This window comes from Nyctereutes procyonoides, unplaced genomic scaffold, assembly GCF_905146905.1.
Source record: "Nyctereutes procyonoides isolate TBG_1078 unplaced genomic scaffold, NYPRO_anot_genome, whole genome shotgun sequence".
Lineage (NCBI taxonomy): Eukaryota > Metazoa > Chordata > Mammalia > Carnivora > Canidae > Nyctereutes > Nyctereutes procyonoides.
In genome coordinates, this window is record NW_026575052.1 from 3,168,768 (window position 1) to 3,193,265 (window position 24,498).

Below are 24,498 nucleotides of genomic sequence, written 5' to 3' on the forward strand. Positions count from 1 at the left end.
AGGCCTGTCCCTCCCTAGGGCCCCACAAGCACTTCCCGCTCACCACCTCCTTCTAACCAGTGCCTCCCCCCGAATCCTCTGCCACCCAAGCAGGAGCCCCCTCCTGCCCCCTTGTCCCACTCCCAATGTGGTCAGTAAATGCTGCCCGTTGAACAGCATGGGGCTGCCCCTACACCTTGCAAAAATGCAGGATCACTGCCCAAGTTCCCCCCAAAACATGGTTGACCCCAAGAACCCCTAGGAACAGAGATGCCACAGCACCCAGAAGGGTATGGACGCAAATTGGCAGACAGGTGTGAAGGGAGTTTGGAAATTTCCCAGAACCGTGGTCAGGACTGTTTCCGAGGATCCTGTGCCCCCACATCAGACACCCCCAGGCTCCCTGCAGGAGGGAGGCCTCGTTCCCGGCGGAAATCTGGCCTGTCTCTAACCTGCCGTGGCCTTGCCTTGTCTGGGACACGGTTTCTCCACCTGTGAAGTGAAGGGGGTTCAATCAGAACAGCGGTTCTTTTAATTTTTGGAGACCACGGCCCCCTGGAGAATCCGACAAAAACTGTTGACACTTGCCCCAGAGGCGATATACAGAAACTCCACGATTTGCTTTCTGGGACCCTCTGACTCACTCATGGAACTTTCGGTGGGGGCAGCCCGGGTGGTTCAGCGGTTTAGCACCACCTTCGACCCAGGGCGTGATCCTGGAGACCCGGGATCGAGTCCCACATGGGGCTCCCTGCAGGGAGCCTGCTTCTCCCTCTGCCTGTGTCTCTGCCTCTCTCTCTCTCTCTCTCTCTCTCTCTGTTTCTCATAAGTAAATAAATAAAAATCTTAAAAAAAAAAAAAGGGAACTTTCAGGGGCCCGTGACCTCTAGGGTAAAGAACCCCAGTGAGGTCATCTTCAAGAACACATCCTGCGTGGCTTGGGGCATGACATTGCCCTCCCTGGGCCTGGTTCCACTTATCTCTAAAGTACCGACCACCAAATCCACCAGCCCGGTCACCAGTCGCTTTATAGACATGATTCTATTTAACCATCAAAACGGAAATGCGGGGTAGACATTCTGACCCCATTTTAGAGATGGAGAAAGTGAGGCCCGGAGAAATCCTGAATGCAAAATCACACTATGAAATACCCAACTTCCAAGTTGATCCCCTTTCCGTTATCCCGCCGTCACCTCAATGTCAAAAACATCAACGACCCCTACTACTCGTGTTTATGGAACATGGAATGAGCCCAGACTCTATGCTAAGGGTTTCACGTTCTTTCTTAAAAAAAAAAAAAATCTTAATTACTTATTCATGAGAGACACAGAGACACAGGCACAGGCAGAGGGAGAAGCAGGCTCCCTATGGGAAGCCCGATGTGGGACTCGATCCCAGGACCCCGGGGTCACACCCTGGGCCAAAGGCAGACCCTCAACCGCTCAGCCACCCAGGTGTCCTGGGTTTCACGTTCTCCGGTCTCTTTCAGCCCCCACACCTTCTGTGAGGCGGGCACGACTAGCCCCACTTTGAGGACGGCTGGGGCACAGAGACACAAGGTCCCAGAGCCCAGGGTGATGGAGCCAGAGTGGCCTTGTGTTTTCTGTGTTGAATAATGACCTAGACGATATCTAAATTCTGTGCCCAAACTCGGATTTCAGGGCCTAATCCAGCCCCAGTTTGGGGCAGGGAAATGTCAAATTTTACAAAACATCTGAATTACTTTTAAAGTCATGCCGTTTTCTTCTACTTGGGCGCTTGCAATAGCTCAGACCAACAGCTGGGAAAGTGTTGCCAAGCCGAGGCCCCATGGGGACAACTTTAATGAAAAGAACCGTTCTGAAGGGCAAGAGTGCATTAGCTGTCAGCATGCGGATGGATATTGCTGACTCTAAATGGCTTCCCCCAAGTAGCTTCAGCCAGGGGCCCCTCTCACCCTCCCACCCTCACACCCCATGTCTTGTTGCACCATTGATTTGCTGAGCGAACCCTCCCTCGGACTGGAGAAGGGGGCTTCTGGTCCCCACCAGTGACAACCGGGCCCCGTGGCACCTGATTCAGAGGGCTGGGAGCTCCAACTCGGGGCCCCGGGCAAGAGAGCCATGACAGTGGCAGATAAGCCTGGGAAGGGCCACTCTGAAGTGACAGGGCTGGAGCCCAGCCCCCATGAGGGGGCCTGCCTGGCACTTTTCCTCCCTAGAGGGGAGCTTGTCTTGGATCAGAAGTTTCCAGTGCGGGAGCCCTGTCCTGGGCGGCCTCCTGGGGGACTGGAGTCAATGCCCCCTCACCCGGCCTTGCTTTGTCTTCTGTGCATTGGACCATAGAGCAGAGGCTGTGGAGCACTAGGCCAGAGCCAGGAGGGGAGCCACACCCGGTCCCGCCGTCCAGGAGCGGGCCGTCTGGTGGGCCGCTGGCCAGATGAGCAGCAGGGTGACAGCGGCAGGGACGGGGCCTCCCAGGGGGCTCTGGGTGCAGAGGCGGGCTCTGACCCGGCACGAGCCCTGTCGGACTCAAGCAGGTGAGGGGGGTGGTGTGGGGTGGAGCACGGCCCGGAGACGAGGAGGCCTCGGGGCAGAGCCCAGCGGTCCTGGGGGGCGGAGGAGCAGGAGGCAGCGGCCACGCGGGGAGCCATCCCTCCTTTCTCCGGCGGCTCTCCCGGGGAGGCTGTGTGTCGAGACGAGGCCGGCCCTTCCGCAGAGTCTCTGTGCTCAGATCACTTCATTTTTTAAAGTTCCACGTGTGATCGGTGCTTTGAAGGGAATCCTTAGAGGCAGAGCCGCAGGCCGGGGGGGCAACGTCAGACGGAGCCGTCAGAGCAAGCCTCTGCGGGCAGGGGAGCAGGGAGCCAGCGCAGGGCTGGGAGGCAGTGGGCCCGGGGACAGGCCAGGCCCAGCACCCCAGGGGGCCAGGAGCTGGGTGGGAGCACCCGAAGGGCCTGGACGTGCCCCCTGAGCCCCGAGGGGAGGCCCGACCCTGCTGGGGCCACTCCAAGGACTTGTGACGTTACGTCCGCAGAGGGCAGCCGGGAGAGGCTTCTTGTTTTCTTTTGCTCTACTTAGATCTCCTCTTTGTTCCTTTTCACCCTCTTTTGCTGACTTTGTATTAATTGAACGTCCCCACTGCTGGCTTAGGAGCCATACGTCTTTGTTTCACGTTTCATTGTTGCTCTACAGTTTGTAACACGCCTCCTTAGCTTCACACTGTCTTCAAATAATATCATACAACTTAGTGTACAGTGTAGGATGCGTTTCCCCCCTGCCTTTGTGCTATTGTTTTCATACATTTTTATCTGTGTGTACTAGATGCTCCGTAATAGTGGTGTATTTTTCTTTTAAATTGTCCGTTATCTTTTAAGGAGATTAGCAAATGAGAAAAATACTTACCCAGATATTTACCATTTCCAATCATCTCTATTCCTTTAAAAAAAATTTTTTTTATTGTGGTAAAATACACATATTTATCATAGTAACTCGTTTTTTTTTGTTTGGAGAGAGAGACAGAAAGGGTGGAGGAGGGTCAGAGGGAGAGAGAGAATCTTAAGTAGGCTCCATGCTCAGTGTGGTGCCTGACATGGGGCTTGATCTCACAACCCTGAGATCATGACCTGAGCCAAAATCAAGACTCAGACACTTAATCGGCTGAGCCACCCAGGTGCACCCCCCATCGTAACTGGTTTTAAGTGTACAATCTTAATGATATAACGTACACTCACCTTGTTGTGCAGCCATCACCACCCTCCAGTCCAGGACTCTCTTCATCTTGTAAAACTGAAACCCTATGCTCACAATAACACAATAAACACCAACTCCCCGTTATTCCCTTCCCCCCTGTATGGTGGCAACCACTCTTCTATTTTCTGCATTTATGGTTTTGACTGCTCTCAGTACCTCATTTAAGTGGAATCACACAGTAGTTGTCTTTTTGTGCCTGGTTTATGTCACTTAGCATCACGTCCTCAAGATTCATCCACGTTGTAGCAGGTGTCATTTTCCTTTTTAAAGCTGAATATATTCTACTGTGTGTATCTAGCACTTTTGTTCATCCATTGCTCTGTCGGTGGACACTTGGCGGCTTCGACGGTTTAGCTACTATGGATAGTGCTGCTGAACATGGTGTAACACTTCTTTGAGACCCTGCTTTCGATTCTTTTGGGTATCTACCCTGAAGTGGAATTGCTGGATCATATAATAATTTTATTTTTAACTTTAGAGGAAATGCGTACTGTTTTCCCCAGTGGTTACACCATTTTAGATCCTCACCAACAGCGCACGAGTATTCTGATTTTACCACACCCCCAACAACACTTGTTTTCCGAGATTTTTAGCCATCCTAATGGGTCTAAAGTTGTATCTCATTGTAGAGAAATTTGCGTTTCCCTAACAGCTAGTGATGGGCATCTTTTCCTGTGTTTATTGGCCACCTGTTTGTCTTTGGAGAAAGGTCCATTCAAATCTACCCATTTCCAGATCCAGTGGGGTTTTTTATTGTGACTCCTAGGAGTTCTACTCTTTATTCTTTTGTGTGGGCCAAGTTTCCGTATGGTTATTATTTTCTTGCCTCTTGGAGAAAGTCTTTCAGCATTTCCTGCAGTTTATTTCTCTGATGACAAATTCTCTAAATTTTGTTTATTTTTTTAAAAAAAAGTCTTCTTCCTCCCTCATTTTTAAAATGAGCTTGAATTTTTAGAGCAGGTTTAGTTTCATGGCAAAATTGAAAAGAAGGTACAAGAGCTCCCACATCCTCCCTACCCCCTCTCCCCCATAATCCACATCTCCCACCAGATGGAGCATTTGTTACACGATGAACCCACACTGACACCTCACGATCACCCAGAGTCTATAGTTTACAGAAGCGTTGGCTCTTGGTGTTGTACATTCTGCGGGTTTGGACGAACATATGATGACATGCATCCATCATGACAGTATCGTACCCAATAATTTCGCTGCCCTAAGAAGTCCCCTGTGCTCCACCTGTTCATCCCTCCCTCTCCCGAACCCCTGGCAACCACTAATCTTTCCACTGTCTCCATAGTTTTGCCTTTTCCAGAATGTCATACAACTGGAATCACACAGTATGCAGCCTTTCGAGATTGGCTTGTTTCTCTTAGTAACGTGCATTTAAGGTTCCTCCACTGGAAGGTTGTAAGCAGAGGAGGGACACGATCTGACTGATGTTTTTAAAAGACCATCTGGCCACTGTGGGGAAAGTGGATTAGAAGGAGCGAGCGGGGGAGGGCGGGGGAGAGGGGATACAGGGGGGCGGCAGGGAGAGAGTAAGGAGGCAATTGCAGAAATCTGTGCAGGTGGTGGTGGTAGCTTGAACCCAGAAAAGGAGAAAAGAGGACACACATGCTGACCAGTGTGACTGATGGACCTGGTGGGGGAGAAGAGGACAAATGAGGACCGGGAGCCAGTGATGGTGGGGGAGGGCAAGAGCTGGGAGAGGGGACAGGGCATTGCATTTGGAGCCCATTAAATGTGAGCTGTGGGACAGGAGATGCCACAGGGGCAGTGAGTGAGCAGCTGAGCTCAGAAGAGAGGAGCAGGGGTGCCGAGAATTCAGGAGTCCTCGTTTACAAGTGTAATCCAGAGCCCTGGAAATGCGTGCCACCGGGACGGAGAGCGCGGGGAAGAAGAGAAGGAAGGGGCCGGGAGGCAGGAGGGGCCCACTCTAGGGCGGCGGCCGTCCCACGCGCGGCGGGGGGTCAGCAGCTGTCCAGCTCGCAGTGGAGGAGTGGAGGGAGGAAGGACAGTGAGGAGCCACAGGGGAGCCCCAGCAGGAGGGGTGCTGGCTGCTGTCCTGCCAAAGGGATTGGGGAGGGCTCAGAGGCGGGGCCGGGGGGGGGGCATAGGAGGGCAGCGTCCAGGGAGACTCGGAGTTGCCCGGAGTGAGCCGCGGGGAGGAGAAAGGAGAGTCTGAGTCCAGCGGAGGTGAAAATCCCACGGGGGTCTCCAGCTAGAGACATGGATGGGTGCACAGGGAGCAGGCTGGGAAGCGGGTGAAGGGTATTCTATGGGGGCTGGGGTGGGGCGGAGAATGCTGGTCCCCATCCCAGACCTGGGGAGGAGGGAGTGGCTCTGTGAGCCCCGCATTTCCCTGTCACCTCCTGACCCCCTCCTGGGGTCCCTACCCCGTCATCTCTCAAGTCACCGGCAGGTGGACTCGCTGTTCTCATGCCTTCTGTGACGCTGCCACCGTGTGGCGACCGGGGAAATGCCAGCGCAGGGGACCGCAGGCCGCACGACCGGTGCCCCCGGACTGCGCAGCCCGAGCGAGGATGTGGGTGCGAGGGGGGCAGATGTGAGTTAGGCGGGGAGGAGAGAGGGCTCGGAACAGGCAAGCCAGGGGGCTTAATTCTGATTCCAAGGCGCCACAGTGTGGCTCTGGGCGAAGCCGGCTTCTGGGGCTGTCGAGGGAGGCGAGATGGCCCAGGCCACAGCTTCGTGGGCTCAGGGGTTCTGGAGCCGAGCAAGGCCCGGGGCCACACCCGGGGGCAGCCCCAGGATGCTGCGGGCTCCCGCGGTGCTGCTTCAGCCGCACATGGCCCTGGTGCTCGCTACGGTCCCCTCCCGCCGGTGTCTGAGTGTGCCCTGCTCCCTTTCCCTCTTCCCTCTGCCTCCCTCCCTCCCGATCCCTCTTCTGCTCTGTGGGGCTCACTCTCTGTTTCTCTGTCTCTGTCCATCTGTCCATCTGTCTCTGTCTCTCTCTGTCCACTCCCTGCATCCGCCTCTCCCCTTCTCTGCTTTGTCTCTCTTCCTCTCTGCCTCTTCACTCCATCCCCTTTTCCTTCCGTCTCTGTAATTGCTCGGTCCCCCGCCCTACCCCACCCGATCTCGCCCTATTATTTTCCCTCTATCTTCAACTCTGCCCATCTCTGCCCCATTTCTACCCGTCCCTCTGTTTCTGCCACCTGGCCCCACCCGTCCCTCTCTCTGGCCATGTCTGTCCTCACCAGCCTGTCCAAAGCCGCTGACCTGGACCATCACTGGGTGGCCAAGGCCTGGCTGAATGACATCGGCCTGTCCCAGTACTCTCAGGCCTTCCAAAACCACCTGGTCGACGGGCGAATGCTGCATTCCCTGATGAAGCGGGACCTGGAGAAGCACCTGAATGTGTCCAAGAAGTTCCACCAGGTCAGCATCCTGCTGGGGATCGAGCTGCTGTACCAAGTGAACTTCAGCAGGGAGGTGAGGACCAGGGCAGGAGGTGGAGGTATCTTCCACAGCCCTACTTTCCCCACTGGCACCCACTGTCTGTCCATCCATCCCCCTGGCCATCCTCACACCCATCCACACACACATCCATCCCCCTGGCCATCCTTACACATATCCACACACACATCCATCCACTTGCCCATCCTTGTACCTGTCAAAATACACATCCATCCACCTGTCCCTCCATGTACCCATCCACACATGTTCCCATCTACACATGCATCCATCCACCTGGCCATCCTTACACCCATCCACACACACATCCATCCACCTGGCCATCCATGCACCCATCCATACTTGCATCCCTCCACACACACATCCATCCCCCTGGCTATCCATGCACCCATCCACCTAGCCATCCATCCACTTAGCCATCCATGCATCCTTCCTCTCTCCCTTCCTTCTTCCAACAGCTGTTTACTGGGCATGGGTCATGCCCTGTGTCCAAGTAGGGGAAGTAGGGAACCCTCATCCTCCAAGAGCTCACTGTTTATCAGGAAGAACCACAAAAGCCTGGTGCCACCATACCATGGAAAGCTGGCCCAAGGAGAGAACTCCAGAGTTTTATGAAAACCCAAAGGTGTAACTTCCAGAGGAATCAGAGAGGGCTTCCCCAAGGTAGTGACAGCTGGACTGAGATCTGAAAGAGGAATTCCAGGTATCAATTAGCAGGCGGTGTGAGAGAAAAGCAACCCAGCAGAGAGAACAGCACAAGCAAAGGCCCAGAGGACAGATGATGGGTCCGAGGTAGGGGCGTGAACAAGGCCAGCCAGGAGACCATGGACCCAGAGAGGAGAGTCAGAGTTTGGACTCTGCGTGCCCCCTTGATTCTGAGCCCTGCCAAGTCAGACAGTATGGGGCATCTGCTTCAGCTCCCCCAGGATCCAAATATTCCCAGATCGCTGGGCCCTGCGAGGAGGGTCAGCCCAGAAGGCTTACTTTTCCTAGAGTGATGTCAAAGTACCAGCCGCTCAGGGTCAGGAGGAGACACTGAGGAAGGAGCTGTCCATGCTTCAGCCCCTCTAACACACCCACCACAGGGCCCTGGGCATGGGGAGTGGCGAGGCGCGGGCCCTGGTCGCCGACCCCCAGAACCTCACTCTGGTGAAGGAGGCAGATGTGCAGGAAGATTGTGACAGTAAAGTGTGGAAATGGGCGTGGTGCATTGGGGCTGGTCAGGGCACGTTGGAGGAATCCGTGGGCCAGGGGGTCCCTGTCTCCACCACCATCCCAGGAGCCCTTTGTCTGAGAGCCAGCCCCCCAGAGGCTGGTGAAAGGGGACCAGGCTGATCCCTCTACAGGTCACCATAGGTGATGTTTTGTACCAGGGAGACACTTGTTGCCCCAGGGGCTGGGGGAGACGCGCGGGAGACCCGCGGGAGACTTAGCCCCTCATGGAAGAGCCGCATTGTTGGACACCTATTCAGCAGGGGCTGGAGGGGGTCTCACCCAGCCCTCCACCCCCAGAAGCAGGCTTCTCCCCATTTCCCAGAGTGAAAGGCCAAGCCCCAGATTGACATGGCCAGAGAAGCCAGGGCTCGCCAGCCAGGACTCCTCCTTGTACTGGCATGCTGGAGTCCCCCCAGCACTGTGGACACTCATCCCTTGTGACCTCTGCATGCCCCCCTCCAACTGACCCATTGTCTCCCCCCACCCCATCCCAAGGCCCTCCAGGAGCGCCGTGCCCGCTGCGAGACACAGAACATAGACCCTGTGGTCTGGACCAACCAGCGGGTGCTCAAGTGGGTGCGGGACATTGACTTGAAGGTGAGTGAGGGGCTGGGGAGCTGGGGTGACTCACAGGCATATACACATCCCATGCACATCTGTGTGTCCATTTTATGTTGCCAGGCTGGCAAGAGTGCCTGCCTCTTGTCGCTCAAGAAGAGGGGCATCCACCCCTGCAGTGGGACCCCCCCCCCATTAATGATGCCTTTCTCATAGCAAGAGGGGTGGAGAGGCTGGGCTGTTCTCTGAAAAGAGGCTGGGGTTGAATCCAGGCTCATCTCATTAGACAGTATTTTTGGGCTGCCTGCCAAGATCTGGAGATACATCAGCGACAAAATAGTCTTGGTCACTGTCCTCATGGCCCTGAAAGAGTTGGGGGATCCCTCTAAGACTTAAACTAATGGTCCCCAGGGGCACAAGCCCTTGCTATTGGGGGCAGGCCCCCCACTTGGAGCTCAGGGCACCTCAAGCCAGCAGGCCAGGTCCTCAGGACACCTCAGGACAACAGGGTGGCCCACTTTGACCAGCAAGGCAGGACACCAGGGCAGACCTGTCAAGCTAACAGGGCAGCCCCCCACCACAGGCTAACCAGCCCTGTGCCTTGCCCTCAGGAGTACGCAGACAACCTGACCAACAGCGGCATTCACGGTGCTGTGTTGGTGCTGGAGCCCACGTTCAACGCCGAGGCCATGGCTACTGCCCTGGGCATCCCCAGCGGGAAGCACATCCTCCGGAGACACCTGGCAGAGGAGATGAGCGCCATCTTCCACCCGGCTAAGTGAGTGTGGGCTGCAGAAGCAGGTGATCCTGACTACCTCCTGGGCCCCTCACTCCCTATATCCCACTTCTTCCCCACAACACCCTGAGGCTCCAAGAAGCAAAGTGCTTCATCCTGAAGATCACAGCCAAAAAAGAGGCAGAGGAGTGGTCAGGTATTGAGTGAAGTGTGTAGAGAAATCCCCCAAACCACCCAGGTGTTTAGGGAAGGGAGAGCGAGCAGCACAGGTGTAAGGAAAGGCCATGCAAGGGTGGGATTTGAGCTGGGGAGGAGTCTCACTGGCTGGAGAGGTCAAGGTGGCCAATTCCAGGCAGGGAGAGCTGGTGAGACAGAGGTTTAGAGGCAGGGAGGAGCATAGCAATGGGCTGACGGTCCAGGTGAGAGGCCATGTCCACCTACCTACTCCAGTCTCCTCATCTGAAAAGTGACCAGAGAAGAAGAACCTGGACAGATAAACCAGACCCCCTCCCAGTGGGTTCTCTCCTTAAATTAATTACAGTTAAGCTAAAGTGACCATTTACTGGATACTTGCTATGGGCACTAATGACAATACCAAGAAATCGGTATCACTCTCCCTCCTTCATAGATGGAAAAAACTCATTCGAAGGGACGAAGGTACTTGCCAAAGGTAACACAGCTAGTAAACAGCAGACCCCAGATTTGTCCTTTGCTCTATTAATATCACGTATTACATTGGTTTTCATATGTCCGACCAATCTTGCATTCGTAGGGTAAATCTCACTTGGTTGTGGTGTAGAATCCTTTTTATATGTTGCTGGACTAGGTTTGCTAGCATTTTGACGAGGACCTTTGCATCTATATTTATAAAGGATGTTGATCTGTAGGGACATTTTCTTGTGAGATTTTTGTGTGGCCTTGGAATCAGAGTAATACTGGTCTCATAGGATGAGTTAGGAAGCATTCTCTCCTCTTCTGTTTTTTGGAAAAGTATGTGAAGAATTGGTGTTCATTGTTCTATAAACATTTGGTAGAATTCACTGGCGAAGCCACACGATCCTGAGCTTTTCTTTGTGGAAATTTTTGTTTGTTTTGGTTTGGGTTTTTTGCTACTTCAATTTTATCTGTTATAGATCTATTCAGATTTTCTTTTTTTTTTAAATTTTTATTTATTTTATGATAGTCACACACAGAGAGAGAAAGAGGCAGAGACACAGGCAGAGGGAGAAGCAGGCTCCATGCACCGGGAGCCCGACGTGGGACTCGATCCGGGGTCTCCAGAATCGCGCCCTGGGCCAAAGGCAGGCGCCAAACCGCTGCGCCACCCAGGGATCCCCGATCTATTCAGATTTTCTATGTCTTCTTGAATCAGTTTGAATAGCTTGTATCTTTCTAGAAATTTGTCCATGTCATCTAGGTTAGCTAGTTTGTTGGCATACAGTGGATTATATAAGCATTTCCCTATAATCTTATTTCTGTAGTGTCGGTAGTAATGTCTCCTCTCTCAGTCCTGGTTTCAGTAATTTGAGTCACTCTGTAATTCTTGGTCAGCATAGCTAAAGCTTTGTCTATTTTGTTGACAGAGCTCATATGTGAATCTGAGGCTCTCTGAGTCAGAACTCTGAGTGTTGAACCCCCAAACCACATGAAACCTCAGGAAGCAGCAGGGCCACACCCCATGTTATACAGAAAGTGAGGTATGGGGGGGGGATTGTGCATCCGTAGCAATGATCCAAAAGTCCTGAACTGCTCTTCCCCATAGGCAGGCTAATATCCAAGGGGTTCTCAAAATGAGGTTCACAAACTCCTGCAACAAAATCATTGGTGCTCTTGTGAAATACAGATCCCCTGGCCCTATTCAGATCTACAGGACCAAGATCTTCTGGGAGAGCCCAGGAATCTACATTTTGGACATTTTGAGGTAGCTTCTTGGAGACCAGAGTTTGACAAGAACCCCCTATTCCATGAGCTATGAATCAACAGCGTAGGAAAAGGGCTTTTCTCCTAAGCATTGTCCACCTTCCTGAACCTTCCTTCTGGAGCCATGTGACCTCTAAAGGCCTTAATATATTCTGAGCCCTGGAGGGGCAGTGCTAGCTAAACATTAGTGGGCATTCGTGTGCCTAGTTTAAACCCTTGACCACCCCTGAAGTAACAGGTGCATCAAGGACTATCTAGGATTCATGGGTGAGCACTCATGGGGCACAAATAGGGTGGCTTCTTACATTGTCGGCAGGCCAGGGATTCCTTTACCTTCCAATATCAGGATAAGGAAGAGGAAAGTGGACTCCTTGGTCCTCCTCTTCATTTTATAGATGAGGAGTCTGAGCTGGTCAGCCGGGGTCTTGAGAGGCAGTGCCAGCCCAGACCCCAGGCACGGCTCCCTACTGTTACCTCCGCACAGTGCTGCTCTCTTACACGTGTCTGCCCGTGGTCCGTGTGTCAGGTCTCCGTGTCACATTTTGGAGCACTTTGCTGAGAACACAGGCCAGGGGGGAGCAATTTCAGTCAGCTTGGGGAGAAACAGAACTTCATGAGTTCCTAAGAAATTTTAGAGACCACCCCTGTTGGTACAAGAGTCCCCAGCTAAACAAAACACCAGTGGAGATGGTGATCCCCTGGCATGTGGTTAAATATTGTGGTGATGTTTAACCACATGCTGGGGATTATATTAACCAGGCTCTTCAGGCTTTGCCCCAGGACATCTCTGCAGAGGTCCAAGCAGTGAAGCTGCCCTGTCCACTGCCCTCCTGCTTCCTCTCCTTCTGTTGCTGACTTCAGCTTTCCAGAGAGAGGTGGGGCAAGGCAAGTGGGGCTGGCTTTTTGGGGTGAGTCCTTCCAGAATGCCCTGATTGAGTGGGAAGATTCAGATGGAGAAATATCCCTAACTATTGAGTAGCTCTCAAGGGCTAGCTCAGGACTCCATCCCAGATTGAACCCAAGGCTGGGGGACCCTGATGGAAAAATAAGGTGAAATGACACATAATGCAATTGGCAGAGGAACCAGGGCACTGTGAGGTGTCCAACAGTGCAACGATTATCAATTATTACTCTGAACTCACCACCTGCACCTCCACTGCTGCCTCCCTTTCTCCCCCCACAGGGAAATGGCTGGAACGTGGGTTCAAATCCTGGCTGTGCCGCTTTCTAACATGTTAGACACAAGCGGGTGATTCCAGGCCTCTGCACCTCAGTGTCTCATCTGTAATATGGGAACAGGAGCCCTCCCTTCCCGGCAGCTCTGTTAGCAGAGTTCAGTGAGGCAAACTGTACACAGCGCACCTGACACAGACCCCCCCAGCACCTAATTGCTCAGGCCCCCGACCTCACACGAGGACCAAAGCATCTCCTTGATGCACTTTCCTCTGGATTTGGTTGCCCAGGGCGCCCTTCTCCGGGGCTGTGCTCCAGCTTCCTCCTTAGCATCGCAGCAGGGAGGAGCCTTTCCTCTGTGAACTTGGACATGCTTCACCGTCCAGCACACGGAATAAGAGGCCTTGCCACATCTCCCGCCTCTGTGGCTGGCAGGCTCCCCAGGCCACAGAGTCGGGGGTGGGGGGTGCTCCAAGTAGGGGTGGGAGGGGCATGCTGAGATTTTCGGGCACCCATGCCAAGGTGATGTGTGGTGACATCCTGCCACCCAACCCCTAGCAGTTACTGAAATGTGGGCCTAGAGACCAGGCCCCGGACCATTCGATGGTGGTCCCGTGTACTGAGGGGCCACAGCAGGGCCTCTGGGGCTCCATCTCTGGCTTCTCCATCTTCACCATCTGTGTAATTTCAGGCAAGAAACCTGCCCCCCTCTGAGCCTCAGCTGCTCAATTTGAAATGGGGATAATCACTCCTTCTCAAGCTTTCCGGAAGGGTTCAAGCACCACACACGGGTGAGGACCTGGCTAACACCCAGCACCCAGGAGGTGGCCATTCATACTCTTCCCTTCCCCACCTCCCTCGTCTCCACCAGAGCACAGCATCTTGTACCTCATAGGCCTTAAAAATCCTCATTTGATCGGGTCAGATTCAACTCTCAGGTGGGCCTGCAGCCAAGGCTGATTCCCACCCCTGACCTTCCCTCCTGCACCATGATGCCTTTTTAGGGTCCAGGATACCCTCTACATTGACTCCAGAAACCTCACTGAGATGCCGGGTCCTCCAGAGCCTACCTTTATCAAAACGCGTCCTTTCAGCATTCCGTCCCCTCAGGGTCTGACGATGTGACTAGAAATACACCAGAGGCCATTTCTAGCCTCCAAAGGCCTTCATCTGGTGCTTGGCTTATTCCCCGAAGCATTGATGTTTTCACCATTTTAATCCAAAGGAGGAACTGGGGTGGGATTTCAGCTGCGGTGGGAAAAGCAAGAAGGAGAGAGCTTTTGGCATGGTGGTGGCGGGGGCCATCCCGGGCCCCTCCATCCTCCCCGCTTCGTCCTCCACAGCACTGGTGTCCTCACGGGCAAATTTCATCTATAAAAGGTTGGACAGTAAATACGGGAGCACCTGAGAACCATCTGGTCTGTGTCAAACGTAAAGCACCCCGAAGAAAGCGGGCTTCCACAACATGTGAACCAATGGGCGTGCCTGGGTTCCAATAAAACTTTATTTGCAAAACCAGCTAGCCAGCCAGGTGCCGCTTGCCGAGTCCCATTCTAACGGAAGCCCTTGATGCTTTAACACAGAGAAGGGAGTAACGGGGTCACTTCAGGCATCAAGTTCGTGGAGTGGGGGACACAGATTTCAAATGCAGAGTAAGGGGGATTTTCCTGATGCTCCTCCAGTCGTGCCAGTTAGCTCAAATGTGGGCCTTCTCCCATCAAGCCTCCCCTCTCCTGGCAAGGTGTGCAGCACCCTGGAGACCTCGGAGTCTCACAGACTTGGGTTCAGATCTCGGCTCGGCCGCTTGCATCTGGGTAACCCTGGGCAAGTCGCTTAACCTGCCTGAGCCCTCCCATCCCGTTGCCCCAACTGTCATGCAGGGCTGTTGTAAGGGTTGCATTCATACAGTGCTCAGCACGGGGTGGCACGCAGGAGGGACGCGGCAGATCACAGCAGTTAAGGCCACTGTCACCTGCGTGAGTGTGCATGAGTGTGCGTGTCTCCGGGGGCTGGCAGCCGCCTGGGCCCCCTCCCCCTGCACTGCTGACTCAGAATGGGTCTCTCCCCAGCTCCTCAGGCATCCGGGAGGCTGAGCGTTTCGGAACACCCCCCGGGAGGGCTTCCAGCATCACCCGGGCGGGCAAGGAGGAGAACAGCGGTGGCATCAAGTACAAGGCCGGCCGGGTAAGTTACGGATGGCTTCGGCTGAGAGTCTTGCACCTGGGCAAGGTCTTTTTTTTTTTTTTTTTTTTTTTTTTGTCATCTGGGCCCTTGGTGCTGCCTCCCACCTCCAATCTTGGCCTGAGGAGGGAGGGGGGGCCAGATCACAGGTGCGACCAGGAGAGAGGAAGCCACCTTCAGTTGACTTGCGTGATGCTTAAGCCCCCAGCCCACCCCCACCGCAGGCTTAGAGTGGGTCTCACCTGCCCGCATCTGAATCACCTGGGCTGTTGCTTAACAAGCAGATTCTGGGACCCATCTGGGCCTCCTGAAGCCACGGGCCTCTGGGGTGACGGGGAACCCTGCAGGCAGCCAAGCTGCCCAGACTCCGAGAAACACTGACTTAGCTCTTGAGCTCCAAGGACCCGGCCGACGGCCGACAGCCGCAGGTTAGGCTCTGGTCTGTGAAAGTGCATCAGTTTGCACCTGTTCGCGCAGACCCAGGCTGACCCAGGCTGACCCAGGCTCCTCGGTGGAAGCGCGTAGACGCAGAGGGAGAGGCGGATAATCCAAAACTTCTCCTTCGTTCAGCAAACATATTTGGGCCCTGACTGTGTTTGAGGCACCACCCTAGGCATGAACGGGGACAAGCCTGACTGAGCCCCCACCCTCGCTCACGGCGCCCTCCATCTAGAACGTGTGGTCTCGAGTGGGATGAAAGTTGGTGCCGGGGCGGGAAGGGAGGGGAACAAACCCCTCACTCTCTCTACGTGTGAGGCGCAGTATACGTACGGGACGTGAAGAGAAGCACGGTGTATCTGCCGTGTGGAAATTTCATGGTGGGGGCGTGATTGGGGGAAACGTCTCTAAAAAGGCTCCTTTTTGAAGGTGGCAACATTGGACAAAAGGTTGGGAAAACCCTGGTCTGGAAACAAAAGCAGTCAAGGAACTAAAGAGTTCCAAAGCGCTGTCAGGATCATTGTCACAGAGGGATGTTCAAAATAAGAGGTAAACAGGCACCGGGAGCCTGGTCCTATGACAGCGAGAGCCCTTTGCCAGCACCTTGCCAGGCGCCGTACAGATCCAATTTCTGCTCTTTGACCTCAACTCGGGGAGGAAGGAAGTGCTATTCCCACTCCGAAGCTGAGAAAGCAGGGGCTCAGAGAGGGCAGGTGACCCCTCCAGGGTCACGCAGCTGGGAGGTGGCAGGGCAGGGGTCCAAAGCCCGGCTTGTGAGTCTCCCAAAGCCACGCTCTTTCCACCACCCCGGCAGGTGCTAGAACATTTCTTCCCGACCTGGGGGCGCAGTCAGACTTCAGGCCCATGTGCAAACACCCTGGCCTCTCCCCCATCACACCCGTCCCCGACTCTCCGCCCGCTGGCGAGGGAGATGGGAGGCTCTTGAGGACAATCAGAAAGACCTTATTTGTCCTCACCCTCCGCAACCGTCCAGTTCCTCCGGTTGGGAACACGAAGCTCTCCCCGACGTTAACTCGTGAAACCCTCTCCGGGTCTCTGAGCGACAGAGCGTGAGATCTCACAGGAGGAACACGGAGAGGTTGGACGAGGGGCTTAAGGTCACACGGCGGTCGGAATGGGGGACCCCACATGCCCCAGGTCCAAAAACACTCATCCCTTTCCTCTCCTCCCCGCCCGTTCATCTCATTTCTCTCTCCTCAGCTCCCCCTGGGGAAGATAGGAAGGGGCTTCAGCACCAAAGACCCCGATTTTCACGACGACTACGGCTCTCTTCAAAATGAAGACTGTGGAGACGATGACCCCCAGGGCAGGCCGGAGCAGTGCCGTCTGGAAGGCTACAATGGCCTCGAGGTCACCAATGTGTAAGGAAGGGACGCCGCGCCAGGCCCAGCGCCGACACGCCCGCCGAGGGAGAGTCGCCAGAGGCTGGCACCACTCTGTACATAGGGACCGCGGCCGAGGATGCTCCTCTGCTCCCGGACGGAACCCCAGCAGACTGGCGCAGCGTCACACGGGGGCTCCAGGGGGCGAGGAGGCACCTGCTTGTTCCCGCTGGGTGGAAGGACCCGTCAGCCCAGCCTCTCGGCAGCCCAGGCCCCCCCGCAGAGGGACTGTCAGCCGTTGAGCAGTCCACGCGGTCCCCGTGGCCTCAAGCTGAGCTGCCAAGGTGGAAGGAGGCCGGGGGGTCCCCAAAACACCCTCCCGGAAGGAGCGGGTGGAACTCCAGCCGGACACACAGAGCCCAGCGCCAGGACGGGGCGAGGCGCCAGCCAAGCCTGAGGCTGACCCTGGGCACCTGGAGCCCTCCGGCCGGCCTGGTGAGCCCTTGGCTTCGGCTCCGTTCCTCCCATGACTGGGGAACTCGGGTTCTGACTTGGGTCCCTGAATCTCCGCTGGGATTGGGAGGATGCACAGTGAGACGGTCATTCCCTCCCAACCCCTAAAAGTTGTGTGTCACGCGGGGGGTGGACTGTAGAAAAGCTATTTGCCTTCTCTTCCCGCGAGTGGAGGCAGGTGGATGATCCTTGCACGGGTGGGGCTTAGCAGCGACATTTCCAGGAAATGCAGACTTCCTGTCGTCAGGATGAAGGATGTTCTGAGGACAGGAGCCAGCACGGGTGATCGACTCAGTGGCAACCACGTGCAACAGTGGGTTTGGGATTAGGAGCAGGGAAGTGCTTGTCATTGTTTACCCAACAAGCCTCTGTGGTGATGGCTCAGGCACCTGAAACAGGTGTGCTCGCCAGTGCCCTCGCTGAGACGAACCTTGCAGGGCAAAGTCACGAAGGCGGCGGTGCAGAGAACCCCAGCCCCTTCCCGGCCCCGCCACCGTTCTGCTCCGTGGCTCCTTCCCAGGGGCCTCACCTCTCTGTGCCTGAATGTCTTCATCTACGACCCTTCCGGTCCCCTCCCAGGGACACTGTGAGCATTAACACTTGCTAATGTCTGTAACACGCTTTGTAACCTCTCCGGGGACAGGTGGGAAGGTACGGGGACAGAAGGATGTGTCCGGTTTCCCGTGTGGGACACAGAATTGACCTTGAACCGGTTTCCCCGCAACTGGTTGGGCCAAAAGGAGGACAAGGACTGCTTCACGTTCGGACTCTCCAGAGCCCCCAGTAGGGCCCTGACCAAAGAGAGAGATAGAAAGGTTCACGTGGACGACCGTGGAAAAATCCATCTGAGCCACGTGTTCAGGCTCGAGTCCATTGACGTCCGCGCCGAGCGATGATTCGGGGGCACAAACGCATTGGGGTTCTCCTGACGCCTCGGTTGTCAGGGCGCATCATTTGTCGGGACCACAGCGTTGAAGCCTTTCGCACAAGAGCCGAGGGCAGGACTGAATTTCCAAGACTTGAACAGGTGTCAGCCTCCGAGACCCACCAAAGCGCGGGTTCTTCCACCCAAGGAACAGTTTCCTCTCAGGAAGAGCCTAAACCGAGGCCTGATGAACCTGAGAACGATTCCTCCCCAGCGCCCGAGACCATGGTTTTCCCTCTGACGCTAAGATAAGCGCAGCTTTTCTTGCCACTGGAAGCCGAGCGCCCAGCAGGCGGCAGGTGGACGGCCCCTCTCTTGTCTGAATGTGTAGCCTCCCAGGGTCGCATCTCTGATTCCAGGGCCTCAGGGGTGAAGCTCTGGCGTCTAACTTGGCTTTGCTGGGGTTCCAAACCCCGGGATGTTAATGCCATTCGGCCACACAGGCTGCAGAGCCTGCAGCCTGGCAGGGGGAGTAAACCCCCTCCCCCATAGCCTGATGCCGCACACAGGTCACTCCCAAGCCAGCGTCCAGGCTCGGTGACCTGGGACCCCCGGATCTGCCTCTTGGGAAGCAGCAAACCAGACGGGAAATGATTCCCACGGGGTGAGCAAGGCTGGCACACGGGTGCCTGCGTGCAGCTCTGATTGCTTGAAGCCAGCGTTGACCTGAGTTGTCGGAAATGAAGCTTGCATCCCCTCCCCCCTTCAATCCCATGGGGCATGAGATGGGCAAGTGGACAACAAAATTTGCAGCATTCGGCCAACAGGCCCGGGGCAACGTGGACATCAAAAGTACCTTTCAGTCCAAATGCTACCCCGATGGCACCTTCTCGCCGGCCCACCGCTGCTATCCTTGGCGGCCAGCTGAGCGCGTGGAGCTGGCTCTGCAACACGAGGACAGCTTGGTTGATGAGTGAACAACCTCCACAGAGGATCAGATCCCGGGAGCTTCGTCTGCTGAAAAAAAAAAAATCCTAAACGTCAACTCTGCTCTGAGGGTGGGCAAGGAGAGCACGGGGTGCAGACAGACTTGGTGGAGAGATTCGGGTGGCTAATTGACCAAGGCTGGAGGGTGACCACCTGCAGAGCAGCGACCTGCCATGTTCAGCCCAAAGGGGCCTCAAGGGGTGACAGGGCTTCTTGGAAAATGTGAATATGCTTCTTTGGGAGGTGGCACCTGCGCCCATGGGTGCTAGCCCCTTAAAAAGAGGCAGTTGGTGCCAGAGGTTGGGGTGACCCAGAAGGGGGTGGAAGCACCCCACATCTCTCCGAGAAGCTGGGGGCCAGAGCCGTCAGAAGGCACCTGCGCGGCAGACTCAGCTCTCTGCCCCAGACACTTCTGAGAGGCCCCCTGTTCCTTAGCCCCACAGAACCACCTTTCTCCCAGAAATCTGCGTGTCCGTCCTCAGGGCTCAGGCTGTAGGAGGCGGGAGGAGCCACACGAGCATCCGGAGCAGATGCAGGAGAAGGGAAAGGGGCATCTGCAGAGCACGGCCAGCACGGAGGGGCGGGCAGGACAGTGGCCCCCAATCCTGAGGCCCCTCAATAGGGCCACATGTGGCAGGACGTGACTTGCGGGGGGCCCCCGGGGCCCCCCACCGCTCCCACCTGGCCCACCCCCGTCCCGTCCAAAGCCGCACCTTGTGGCACCATCTTTTCCACGCTGCTCTTCGAGGCTCCCACGGGCTCCTGGCGGTTGTGTGGCGAGGAAAGAAGAGCCCGGGACACAGCGGCTTCTGAGGCCGGCGTTGCCAGCAACGGCTGGCTGGCGGGGGAGAGGAACCGCCCCCCGCAGACGGAGTCTGTGGTTGCGAAGGGAATCCATGATCCATGAGCGGAGATGACGGTCTGGGTTCTCTCATCGGGGCCACGGCCCCCGCGTCTTCCCAGGAGTGAATTTTAACACTGTAACAATAAACACTACGGCGCAGAGCTCTGCTGACCAGGTAGCCTTTTGCGACGTGCGTTCTCATTTCATTTTGCCAGCAGCCGCCTTGAGAGAGGGGATTATGGGCCCATTTCATAGGTGGGGAAACTGAGGTTGGGGAGGCAAAGAGGCTTACCCAGCTCCATACAGCTAAGAATTCCTGAGGCAGGGACTCAGACTCGGTCATCTGCCTCCCATCGCAACCCCAGGCTCCTCCGGCCCCGCTGGCACTTCCAACCAGCCCCCGCCGCCGCCTCCCAGTGTAGGACCTACCTCACCAGGTGGCATCGCTCAAAGTGGAGTTCAGATGAGCTCTGTCCCGCTGGAAGAGTCTGGGCCCAACCCCGCTGGCGGGAGGGAAGCATCCAGTAAGTGACCCTTCCCTTAGCATCAGTGGCTTTCTGTGTCCCTCCTCCAGGGGTTCTTTTTCTTTTTCTTTTTTTTTCCAAGGTTTTATTTATTTTTTAATGAGAGACACACAGAAAGAGGCAGAGACACAGGCAGAAGGGGAAGCAGGCTCCATGCAGGGAGCTGATGTGGGACTCGATCCCGGGACCCCGGGGTGAGGCCCTGAGCTGAAGGCAGATACTCCACCGCTGAGCCCCCCAGATGCCCCTCCAAGGGGTTCTTTCGTTTTCGGATTTCCCAGATCAGCTCTCCAGTGCTGGCCTCAGTGAGCTCGGGCTGCCCTGACGAAACATCACAGCCTGGGGGCTCACACAGAGCACATTTCTTTTTCCCAGCCCTGGGGGCTGGGCGTCTGAGGCCAGGATGCCAGCGGCTCCCGCTCCTGGTGAGGGCTCTCTTCCCGGTTCGCAGAAGCTCGCCCGTGGCCAGGGCAGTGGAGGGATGGGGGCTCCCAGAGCTCCTCTGAACTGAGACCTAAGTTCTGAGGACCCAGCCCCGCCAAGACCCGGGGGAAGAACGTTCCAGGCAGTCAGAACCGAGCGAGATGCTGAGGACACGGTGGTGAATTAAGTCCTGCCCAGCATCTGCCCTTGGAGACCTTCCAGTCCGGTGGGGAAAGGGGACACAAATCAAATACTCCTCCAGAATGTGAGAGTGTAACTGTGACCAGTCTTGAGAGCGGAGGTCTAGTGGGAGGGCTTCCCACACGGGCATTTGATGTGGTCAGAAGGAGGAGAGGCCTGGCCGGAGGAGAGGTCAGCCGCAGAAGGAGAAAGGGAAAAGGGTTCTAGATCGCCAGGACAGCATGTGCAAAGGTCCCAGGGTAAATTGGGCTGAAAACAGGCTGGGAGAAAGAAGTGAGGGGCTCATCTCCGGCGAGCGCTGGAGGGGCAGGTGGCATCTGCCCATCTGGGTCACCCCCAATTGCAAGCAGTGCTTCCTAACTGGACATGAAGCTCCCACTTTCTGCACACGTGTCCCTCTTTCCCTTTGACTCATCGCCAAATTGGGCTCCTCGGGACACAAAATGACACAGTGGGCCCAGGAGGGGGCACCGGGGCTGTCCGGGCAGAGCTGGCTTGAGGCCAACAGAGGCGTCAGGTGCCTCTTTCACGACCCCAGGTAGAAATCTGAGATGTCTATGTTAAGCCAGGCCGGTCAAAAGATGTACTGATGGTTTCTACGAGCAAGGGGAAAAGCCTGGAAGGAAACGCCATCAAACTCCCGATTAGATGGGGCCTGCAGAGCTTCTTCCCCGGGAGGGTTCCGTGGTGGGGCTGAGGTAGCCTGGGTCGCCCTGAGGGTCTCTGAGCCTCGCCAGGCCCCCCAGGGGAGGGGGCCAAGTTCTCAAACACAATGAGCAGCTGGGATTTGGTTTGTGTGTCCTTGCCAGCCGCCCACCATCCGCTAAGCGGGTTGCACGCGTGGCCCGTTTCACCCCGAAGCCCCCCCGAGAGGCACGTACGTTAGCACCTCCGTTTTACCAATGAGAAGACAGACACGGTGAGTGGGGGAGGCACTCGTGTCCGTCCGCAGACACCCCACCTGGCTTGGCCCTGCCCCTCCGGGTGCCTCCCCGACGTGGGCCCACCTTCCAGAAGGGATCCTCGGGGGAGCACCAGTGGATTCCCGGAGAAGCCTTGCTTGGTCTGCCCTCTCTGTCTGTGACCCAGAGGACGGAGCCCGGGCTTCCTCCTAAAGGTTTGCATTAAGGCTGTTCATGTGGCACCCGTGACCCGACCACGTCCCCCCATCCCGCGTCCGACGCGCACTCCTTGTGGGTTGAACAGGTGAACAGATAGAAAACAAACAAATTTAAATTCACGGAGGGAGACATGCAAGACGCAGTGCAGCCGTGCCATCCAAGAGGTGGCCACAAACTACAGGGGGCTGTTTAAATGATTAATTAATATTAAGTGAAATTTAAGCTTCCATTCCTCAGTCCCCCCCCACCACCACCACCACCCCGCACATTTCAAGCCCTCGTCGCTGCCTGGGGCTGCCGGCTGCCTGCTGGGCAGATCCAGCACATTCCCACCAAGGCAGAAAGTTCAGGCTGCTACAGCGTCCAGAGGGAACTTAGCTTACTACCCAAACACGGCCTCATTCAGAAGCTCACGGTTGCGGGCTCTCTAGAGAAAAACATAACTGGGGGAAAAAGGATTTTAGGGCAGGTGGGACTTCTGTATGAGCCAGTGAACGGAGATAGAAACTCACTGCAGAAACTGGCTTAAAAGTACAAAGCAGGGGACACCCGGGGGGCTCAGTGGTTGAGCATCTGCTTTTGACCCAGGACGTGATCCTGGGGTCCCGGGATCGAGTCCTGCATCAGGTTCCCTGCAGGGAGCCTGCTTCTCCCTCTGCCTGTGTCTCTGCCTCTCTCTGCAAGTCTCTCATGAATAAATAAATAAAATCTTTTTAAAAATTTTTTAAAAATACAAAGCAATGTACTGACTGGCGTCTGAAAAGCACAGCCCAGGACCGTGACTGTGACTGTGACCGGCTTTGGATGTGGCTGGATCCAGGGCGTCAGATGATATTTTGGGATCTTCATCGCCCTTCATCTCTTGGCTTGGCTTTTCTCTATATCAGGGCCATGCTCAGACAGGTTGTCCCCACTGTTGGCAAGTGACCACGAGACACACAACCTCCCAGCTGAGCAAGCCCTGCATGAGAGAGAGGCTCTCACCTGGTAGTTCTAGCACAGTCTCCGTGGGATGGGGTCTGCAGCACCCCCGGGTGGGGGCAGCCTACCGGGGCACATGTCCTGAGCAGATGAGTGGCTCTTAGGGGACTCCAGCAGACAGGTGCTTTCGTGTGGCCCGAAGGCTTCCTCCTTCCCGGACGGAGGTCTCCTCTCCCTAGCAGTGGGGCAAGCACAGACCCCAGGGGAGAGCAGCCCCCTGATATTCACGGGAGGAAAGAAATTCGAGTCCCGGCGCCCAGCAGCTCACAGAAGCACCAGAGACAGACTCAGGGGTTCCAGGTCGGACCCAGAGGTCAGACCTAACAACAGACAGCCTCGACTTGCCCTGTCCTTTTACCGCGGGGTCTCCCGACCTCGGCACCATCGACATTCGGGACGCGCGTTGTCAGGGGCCTGCCCTGTGCACTGCAGGATCCTAAGCGGCATCGGGGCCTCTACTCAGGAGATGCGGGCATCACCCCCGCTCCAGGCCTGGCAACTCCCACATTCTCCCAGATGTCGCCAAACGTCCCCTGGGAGGCAGAAGCGCCCCGGTTGGGAATCACAGCTGCACATGACCACGGCTTTCAGAGAGGCATGGCTTTTCTTATCTGACAGATAGGGAAACTGAGGCATGGAGCGGTCACATAGACTCCCAGGGTCCTGGACGAGCGAGTGGGAGGGGAGGAGCCGAATGGCTCTTGGCAGAGTCTGGGCTCGGAACCAACCAACGGCCTGAGGCTGGCCGGCCGCACCCAGCTGTTTACAATTAAAAAAATCCCTAAAGCCAGATGTTCCCAGGGCAGAGCAGACTTCCTCCGTAGTAGGTTCTAGTTTATAGGGCGCTCCATCCCCCCACCCCAACGCACCCGGCAGAAAATCGCTCTGTAAATTACATGTTTGAAGGCGGCCCCGTGAGCTCCCCACTTAAAACAAGGTAGTAATTTAGGGGCGAGAAGGGTCTGGTTGAATGAGCTCCTATGGGAGCTAATCTCACACCACACCCCCACCACCCCCATTTCATTAAAACACAAACAAACAAAAACGATAAGGAAGGAGCATAGGTTTTGGATGCTTGCCCTAGACCTCGCGGCAAATTAGACGGTGCCTGAGAGCGGCCTCCCCCTTCCAACCCTGCTGGGAGCCTGACCCCCCCCAGCCCCACCCCAGGCTGACCGGCCCCCCAGGCTCGGCACAGACAGGCTGTGGGGCCTGAGGCCAGTTCCCTTCCCCATCCGCGCGGAGCATGCTTTCCCCTCCTCTGCCCTCACTTCTCAGGGGTGGGGCGACCCTGGTCTCCTCCTGCCCCCGCTGCCCGCACCCCAAC

General features: G+C 56.0%; 1 protein-coding gene across 1 annotated transcript in view; it reads left to right on the forward strand.

Annotated features, from left to right (window-relative positions):
• The window catches only part of KAZN (kazrin, periplakin interacting protein), a 426,675-nt gene extending 406,612 nt beyond the window's left edge, over window positions 1–20,063 (forward strand). The window contains 5 exon segments of the mRNA XM_055331474.1: window positions 6,935–7,166; window positions 8,859–8,960; window positions 9,533–9,699; window positions 14,820–14,934; window positions 16,591–20,063. Coding sequence (XP_055187449.1) covers window positions 6,935–7,166; window positions 8,859–8,960; window positions 9,533–9,699; window positions 14,820–14,934; window positions 16,591–16,755 — 781 coding nt within the window. The 3' untranslated portion in view covers window positions 16,756–20,063.
• Window positions 20,064–24,498: the final 4,435 nt, after the last annotated feature.